At 41.7% G+C, this 8,924-nt stretch overlaps 1 protein-coding gene across 1 annotated transcript in view; it reads right to left on the bottom strand.

Moving 5' to 3' along the window:
- The window catches only part of dicer1 (dicer 1, ribonuclease type III), a 38,443-nt gene that overhangs the window by 20,088 nt on the left and 9,431 nt on the right, over positions 1-8,924 (bottom strand). The window contains exons 6-16 of the mRNA XM_032499806.1: positions 8,053-8,215; positions 7,707-7,837; positions 6,782-6,916; positions 6,465-6,625; positions 5,224-5,392; positions 4,585-5,057; positions 3,755-3,887; positions 2,292-2,534; positions 1,630-1,784; positions 1,376-1,508; positions 820-895 (exon numbers count right to left, since the gene is read on the bottom strand). Coding sequence (XP_032355697.1) covers positions 820-895; positions 1,376-1,508; positions 1,630-1,784; positions 2,292-2,534; positions 3,755-3,887; positions 4,585-5,057; positions 5,224-5,392; positions 6,465-6,625; positions 6,782-6,916; positions 7,707-7,837; positions 8,053-8,215 — 1,972 coding nt within the window. The remainder of the gene's footprint in view (positions 1-819; positions 896-1,375; positions 1,509-1,629; positions 1,785-2,291; positions 2,535-3,754; positions 3,888-4,584; positions 5,058-5,223; positions 5,393-6,464; positions 6,626-6,781; positions 6,917-7,706; positions 7,838-8,052; positions 8,216-8,924) is intronic.

The following is an 8,924-nucleotide window of genomic DNA, read 5'->3' as shown; positions in this document are numbered from 1 at the left end:
GTGGCTAGAAATGGTGAAAGGTGTAAACCGAGCCCTGGGTATCTTGATCTGGAATCTTGCCCCTTATGACCTCATAAGGTTTACCTCCCCTTTCTCTGCTTTGCCCAACCAGATAATTTCACCCACCCATGAGAAAGAGAGAGACATCATGGCTTCTAAACAAGTGGCAATTGGTCAAGGCCACACCCCCCACCTCTCTCTCCTCCTAAGCTACAGACTCATTGTGGGACTGGCTGTAGTGGCTGTAATTCTGCACCAAGGCTGAATTTTGGGAAAGAGACTTCAGATATGGTATTAGGGGACCACTAAGGTCTATATAAAAGAGACTTCAGATACAGTATTAGGGACCACTAAGGTCTATATAAAGAGACTTCAGATACAGCATTAGGGGACCACTAAGGTCTATACAAAAGAGACTTCAGATACAGTATTAGGGGACCACCAAGGTCTATATAAAAGACTTCAGATACATTATTAGGGACCACTAAGGTCTATATAAAAGAGACTTCAGATACAGTATTAGGGGATCACTAAGGTCTATATAAAAGAGACTTCAGATACAGTATTAGGGCACTAAGGTCTATATAAAAGACTTCAGATACAGTATAGGGGAACACAAGGTCTATAAAAAGAGATCAGATATAGTATTAGGGAAACACTAAGGTCTATATAAAAGAGACTTCAGATACAGTATTAGGGGACCACTAAGGTCTATATAAAAGAGACTTCAGATATAGTATTAGGGAACCACTAAGGTCTATATAAAAGCATCCAAAGACCACCATGTCATGGGACCTTTAATCTCAGTTCTGGTTTTACCTATCTTATGGAGTTTCTCACAGCATACTAGTGCAACTGCTTTCTCTGCCAGTCTGGCGCAGTTCATTGTAGGACCCTGTAAAGACAGTGACACGTCAATTCAATGAATGAACCTCGAGAAGTTGTAATACAATTCGTCCTTACTAAATCAGAGGAGGGAGGCTGGAAAAACAATAAGGATTACCGGGTTCCTCCCTGGAGAATGTAAAAAGTTAAAATCGCACCAGTAAATACAACCGGCCAGTTCTCAATCGGGTCAGTGCTCAAAAATGTGAGCAGCATGAAATAGCGCACAATCTTAAAATACAAAAACAGTCTTGCCTGTCCTTGCATTTATTATGAACACAGTCTTTTTTATTAAAATTGCTTTTGGCATCTCATGTGTGGCTTTGACTTTCCACTGAACATTTAACCCACTTTGTAGAAAATACCTAGATATGTATCGTTTGTTGCCATTAAGCCGAAAAAATACAGAGATATGATTTTTGGTCCATAATCGCCCAGGCCTTGGTGTAACCATTACCAAAGTTCTTAAAATGTAGATGTTCCTTCTCACCTTAATAGGAACTCGCAGAGGGGAGTTGATGGGCAAATAGAGCGTTGACTGGAAGCGGTTATCCTGCCTCTCTGCAGTTTTACACTTGGGTGCTAAGTGTGTGAACGGGTCACTGGGCAGCCGGGCACAATACCTGAGCACCAGAGCAAATAAGACATTGAGAAATGCTATTCTAAAGCAGATTTATGTGTGTTATATAGTGTTATTTTTGTATCAAATTGAAGATTTAAAGACTTGGCGGAACATGATCATGCCTGTTAATGTGACCAATGGCTGTGTTGATGGTGACCCGGGGACCTCCATCCTCAGATCGAAGCACGTAGGGTGGGAGGACGTTATCATCGTCCAGGACCTGCTCCACTTCAAACTCACTCACCTCCACCGACTTGGAGCACTTGTTCCTTAAGATCTGCTCGAAAGTAAATTGGGATTATCATTACTAACTCATTCTGCTTCACGTTGGACAAAAACATTGGGGAAAACAAAATAAATGGGAAAATAAATAACAAAAGTGTCAAAAAAGCGATCACATTGTTGGAAAGAAGCACCAAATGCTAAAAAGGGTGACAAAAACAGCAGAAAGGTCACAAAAATCAACAAAAACAATGGAAAAAGAAACAAAAACGTTAAAAAAAAGATGTAAAAACACCAAATCAAAAAGGCGACAAAAACGCCAAAAACAGCAACAAAACGTCAAAATAAGCTGCAATAACGTTGAAAAAGCTAGAAAGAAAGACAAAAAAAAAACAATGGCGTCAGAAACTTCCCTTTTGACCATTACATAAGGATGAAAGTTTCCAATTAGACAGATCAGAAACATGCTTAACATTTTTTGTTTACATTTACATTTTTCCTTACATAATTTAAATGATCAACTATTGACTAAATCAAACAAGACAAAGAGAAGAAGTTACACCTTCTCAATGGCCTTGTAGGTAGTGAGATCTTCTTCAAAGGTTTTGGTCCTCTCACTGTCCGCGAGCATGATGTAGTTGGAGACGGGAGCTCGCGCCCTGCCTTTGGACTGGACGTAGGACCTGTACTCCGTGGGGAGGTCAAACCGCACCACCAGGTTACACTTTGGGATATCCACCCCTTCCTCCACGATGCTGGTGGCGATCAGCAGGTTGGTTTCATGGGCCCGGAATTTGCGGAGAACCTGTGAGACAGAGAACTTTTCTTAACTATTTGCCGTTATTAAACCACATGCCCTTTTCTTTTATAATCCTCGACAAGTTCCAATCCTTTAAGGAAAACAATAAAAATATTACACAGGACTATCAGTCATCTAAGTGAATACAGGGATACTTGTCTCATGGCATTCACAGTGGTTTAATGACTCGCTTCCTTGTGGGGCTCAAACGGTTCCTCAAGTAACTAAAAATGATCGTTACAAAATGATTTTCGTTTTGTTTAATCAATGTTACCAACGTTGTATCGCTCATGGTCACGGTATTAATACAGTATTGCCACTGAAAATTTTGCGATACTATGATGTGTCAATTATTTCCCCCACCCCTAGAATATACGTACAATTTGATCTAAAGAGCCAACTTGTTAACTATCCCTTCGGAGAAACAGCTGATCAACGATCTACTTGCATAAGTGTAACAGAGCTGTGCGACATTGTAATCAAATATATAAATGAAAATAGGTTGAATATAACTAATATTTACATATATACAGATCAGTCTCAGGTTGAAACTTGGTATTTCTGAAAGTTAAGGTTATGTTTGTGTATGTTTAATGTGTGCCTTAGTTTCACATCCATATGTAGCAGGGGTGGGGGGTAAAATGATACATCATAGTATCGCAATATTTTCAGTGGCAATACTGTATTAATACACAGACGCCAAGTATGGATCTTTTATTATATGTGTCAGTTTGTCTGCTTGATAATCTCATTTTTCAGCCATAAAATTGAAGTGAACAAACAGAGAAATGTTTCTTTTTAGATAAAACAGATGTTGACAATGTTTTCTTTTGGGGACATCATTGGAAATGGGGAAAAATTAGAAGTTGGAAATAAAGGTTATAAATTGCAATATATTGCAGAATATTGCAATATGTTTAAAATAATAATATCGCAATAATATCGTATTGTGGCAGAAGTATCGGGAGGCGTCTGATGATTCCCCCCCTAGTAAGTAGTGTCCAGCTCCTAAACAATAACAATACATGTAACTTGTGAATGCACTGGCATCGTGTTGGTGTTCTGTGTTGGTGGTACAGACCTGTCAATCTGTCTCCCTTGATGTCCCCAATATTAGATCACAACATTTCCAGTGGAAAGTTTCACCGCGTACATTCATTTATAAAACGAGGGGCCAGCTGTTCAGCGTCGAACATATCTCGTGATTTCTGTCTGCCGTGGTTTACCTCTTCTTGTTTCCTGAACTCCACCTCCATCTGCTTGTTGCGCGCCTGGTTCTTGCCGATGCTGTGGCCGGTGATGAAGTTGCTGCTGATGTAAGCCAGCTCTGGGTCCTGCTTCCCCGCCTCTTTGATCAGACTGAGGAGGAAATACAGACAGCAAGTGTCAGCGATATAACACGTTGATGCAGGGGCAAAATCTGGTAGAGATCAACATTAATCTCAGAAGCTCTACAGCGGACCTCTGAGTTCTTGATATAACGTGTATTCAACAGGGACAAGGTTCAAGTTAAACGACAAGAGTCACTTACTTCACATTCAAGGCCAACAACAACCACATAGGGTTGCTCAATTAAAAGGACAAATTCAGCGCAAAACCTAGGGGTCAATAACACGTGTGTACTGAGTTTGACCGCTCTCGGGGATATGTTTTCATGCTAATCAAATTTTACCAGTTTTATCGCAAACTGCTAATAAGCTTATGACGCTAGTCGTCGGGGCACGGGTTAAGTAAAAAGAAATCGCTTTTTCTATACCACTAACAAGGCTCAAAATAGCCCCACGCCTCCACGCTAGCATAATGAAGGTCCCTACATGTAAACCAAAGCACTGAGAACTTTGTAAGTGTAGTGACAGTTTACTAAAAAGACGCTACTGTTCACATATACGGGCAGGCGCCATCTTGGGGAAACAGTCTACAATAACATATTTTACTTATATCATGCAGCCCTACAACCACATATGAAAAATGTGTTTATCTGTAGTTTACATAAGTCCGTATGCAGTACAGCTCTCACGTCACAGAGCAAACAGCCATGAGGATGGCGGAGCCCTACCGATTGAGGACGACGGCAGTGTAACGCCTCTCCACAAAGATGATCCCGCACAGGATGTTGGTGAACGGTGAGGGAAAGTTAGCTTCAGGCCTCTCTTTGGCCTCCACCTCCTCGTCCTCGTCCTCATCCTCGGAGTCGCTCCAGGACACGTAGTTGTCCTGGTTGCGGTTGTTGTACCACTCCACGCTTTCAAACTGCTGGCGCTCGAAGGGCTTGTACTCGTGCAGGATCTCCAGCAGACGCAGGACCTTGGGGGTGACGAACTTGAGGTCCAGCGCGGCGGGCGAGAAGTGCTCCTCGCACAGGGCGTGCACTTTGCGCAGGATGGTGTCGGTGAAGAGCAGAAACTTGCGGTTGAGGTCCTCTTGCTCGTGTTTGATGTACTTCTGCAGCTCCCGCACCATAATGCCTGCGGCCTTGTCCGCACACCAGGGTCCCAGGACCTGCAGCACGGCCCGGCAGTCACTCAAGACCTGGATGGGACAGAGACCGTGTGAAGAGCAGTTTGATTTGTCTTTTCGCCATATTATATTATATTACCTGCATAAGCTGTTGATGTCATCGCATCCTTTGATCATATTGTGACTGCATGAAACAAATCCCAAAAATCCAGATCCACTAAATCTTACTAGCTCTAACCTGTTTGGAGATGAACGTGGGATCACGGTCCTCTCTGGCAAAAGAGACGTTGCAGTCATTCAGGAAGTGGAGAGCTTCATCCAGCTCTACCTGCAGAGAGGAAGAGAGGCCACTCTTGTCCACGTAGGGGCCGCAGTCCAGCACCACTTCTCTTGGCTGAGAGGCGTATCTGAAATATAATACAGTGCACGGGTTAGATTACACCAGTGAGTCACTGTTACTGACACCTACTACAGCCACTGAGTGTCATTCATCGAAGCGATTTAAAAAAACTAGGTGTTCCTTCACTGTTCGAACAAACTGTAATCAACGTTTGGTGGTAACTAGGGCAGGTTCTGAATAATCGACTTTTCGGATAACCGTTGTGGGGAGGTATTCTTTTTTTATTTTTGGAACTTTGATTACATTTCTGATTTTGTCTTTCCTTCAATACTGTAATAAAGTTGAGACAGATTCAACATGCAACATCTGTGTGGTGGGAAAAGTCAAGTAGAGCCAGACCGATATTAGGCATTTTCTAAACTATTGGTATTGGCATTTATAATGGCCGATAAATGAATATTTAAAAAATAAAATAAAAATGGATTAAACACCCTTCAACCATGTTACAAGTGTTGGTGTTTGTCCACCAGAGGGCGATCTACAACGTCCTTGTTGGCAACGCTTAGATTTCTTTGTTATTTGGCTTTAAGTTTCCTATATTAAGTTTGTATTTTTTATGTTTTATTTATCAAAACTTTAATATATTTTGATGTTCATCTGTTCTGTTGTGACAATAAAACAAGTTTACTTTAAAACTGTACTATCATTATTTTATTGAGGACTCATAACTACAAATAACTAATGTTGGGGAAATCTGTTTATGTTATGTTACGGATTTATGGATTTAAACAAAATAAAAATAAAAATATATATATACATATCGGTCGATATATCAGAATTTCAGATTTTTAAATCACCAAATATTTACATGGATATCGGCATTAAAAATCCTTTATTGGTCGGGCTTTAATGTTGAGATTTATGAACGACATGACGGACAATCATCAAATAGAAAATGTACTTGTGTTACATTGGGATGGGGGGGTTAAATAACAACAGGACTTTACAAAAACAAGCCATTTAAGTGACACTCCCATCGCCGCACAACCCTGCGGCGATCGATTTTGTTGATCTTCATGTGCACCGAGTCCAAATCAGAATCTGGACGCATTTGGCCACAGAGCCATAGATCTAGGTACCTGTCCAGGACCACAAGGTCTGTGGCAGTTTCAGCATTGCTCTTCAGGATGCTCTCCAGATTCTGGATCTTGTGCTCCAGTTCTGACGGGTCACACTTCCCATTCAGAATGGAGGCTGTGAGACCCAGGATACGAGGACTGCATGAGCAGCCCTCAAACAGCTGCACAGCGAGAGAGAGAGAAGAGAAAGAAGAGTGCCAGGTCATTCACAGTTCTCTTGGACGACTGTTTGCCAGTCCTGCAAAGACATAAAAACAACAACAACAACAACAACAACAGCAACAGCAGCAAGTTCTACTTGGCAAACACAATCTCACCTTCATTATTTCACAGTAAGGGTGGTCTGTGATGGCCAGGTGACAATCGTCAAAAACCACCAAGTTGATTTTAGACAACGGTAAGATTTTCGTCCTCAGAACGTGCAGGAATATGTGGCAAGTCATGACCAGCACCTGCATAGGAGAAAGGTAAGATTGACAGGAAGAGAGAAAACATTATTATCTACAGTGAGCACGGTGTTATTCACTCAGACCATGGAATGACATTCATATGTTGTACATGCTACGGAGCAATCGGTCTGTGCGATGAATGAAACGGCCGCAGCAGCACACGTGCTCCGAGATGCGTGTGTGTTAGACAGAGGCGCTTGTTTGTTTGAGGGTTTGTGTGCTTGTGAATGTGTGTGAATAGACCTATTCTACTTGGTAGTTGTAGTCTTTGAGCAACCGTGAGATGGCGCCTTGATGCGGGCAGGCAATGAACAATGAACTTTTCCGTCCACAAGCCAAATGGCTAGTGCATGTTCAAATTTTACCAGCCACTCAATAGATGACCACTGTTATTTTGGCTGGTGAGTGAAGCCAAATCTACCATCCATTTGCATACAGTATTTTACCATCATTTGGCTGGTAGATTGCAATAATATTGAACCCTGATTACAGCACAAACCTTTTTATGTAATGTTTTAATGCCCTAAGAAATCGTAACGACGACAAGCACATGCTGGTAGTGGTATTAGCAATACACAACCTATGTAGTAAATATTAATAATAGGCTGACTTTCAGCATTACATAATCAAGCATAATTTGAATGTTAAAAATAATTAGGAATGCAATTTGAATGGGAATATAGAGGAAGATCGACAGCTCCACACTTGACTCTGTTGTAATTAAGAATGTCATTTCCTTATAACTTCTTGTCCCTGGTGTTATTGTAGAAGCCAATGAGAAGGATCAGCACACCTGATTCTCGGTTATCTCTCGACTCCACCGCTGGTCTGTCCATGCTGAGGTCTCCTCCAGATCTGTGTACTCTCCCACTTGGAGGTCCGAGTGAGTCCTGACTGCAGCTGCTTGCTGAACTACGGACACAACTGGACAATGTAGACCAGGGAATTAGATCCAAGTCAAATCACGCCACGCAGCATTTAAATATCAAACTCTCCATGCATTTGAATTTGAATGAACAATCGGGTGCCTCTGTTTTTTCAAAATGTATTTTATATTTTCCAGAAGTAAAACCCTGAAAGCACACGGAAACTTTCGTGGTACATAAAAAAATAAAAATAAAAAAAAAGGTTGCAGGTACCTGTGTTCACCAGAAAAACAGTCCTCTTCGCATGTTCTTGGTAATGTCCACGGATTTGGTGGGAGAGCTCTTTTGTTAGAAGTACTGCAATAAAGGTCTTCCCTGAGCCAGTATTCAAGCAGACGATAGTATTATGTTCAAGAGCTGCTTCAAGAAGTTCTACCTGTGGACAAAGGTACAGGTTCAAAGACGATGAGTTGATGAGAGAAAAGTGTCAACTAACAAATATAACACCATTAAATAAAAAATAAAACAACGGCCATGAATAGCTCTAAATCTGTCATTTTTTCCATGACATTAATGCCCTGAGGCAGATTTATGGCTGTGCAGGGCTCTACGCAGAGCTCACGCAAGTGGCCTACAACAAGGTTTTATACTGGAGTCTATGTCGTTGCAGCGTATCTCTTTAAGAGAAAAGCAGAGCGGGAGAATGTGGTAGAGAGAGGGACAGTGGTTGGTTTCAGAGAGAGTCCCGACTCCGGTGGTGGAGATGGAGAAACAAATCTATGATGCCTTTTTTGGTTGTTCATTATTAATAAAATTCCCTGGTACCTGCCAACAGGTACTTGTTTTATCACCACCTCAGTCGAGGTTCCAAGCGAGCCGAGGCGATACCAAAAGGTGGCGTAAAAACCTGCTGACTGCTGATTGGTTGAAGACAATTGTCACTAATCACTGCGTCGTCATTGCTTGCAACGGGGGTGGGGGGGCGGGTCATAAACAAACCCACCATTTGTAAAATTGTTTAGCCAGATGTGTTATTTTTTTGTTGCCTTCAGCTTCTTTTGAAACAAAATTTGTCTTCTGGCCCCACGCCAAGACTCAAAAGCAACACACTTTCAACAGTCTCTGTGTGTGTGTGTGTGTGTGTG

The sequence above is a fragment of the Etheostoma spectabile genome, chromosome 20 (genome assembly GCF_008692095.1).
Source record: "Etheostoma spectabile isolate EspeVRDwgs_2016 chromosome 20, UIUC_Espe_1.0, whole genome shotgun sequence".
Taxonomy (NCBI): Eukaryota; Metazoa; Chordata; class Actinopteri; order Perciformes; family Percidae; genus Etheostoma; species Etheostoma spectabile.
The sequence above is the reverse complement of the archived record's forward strand: the minus strand, read 5'-3'. Positions and strand labels throughout refer to the sequence as shown.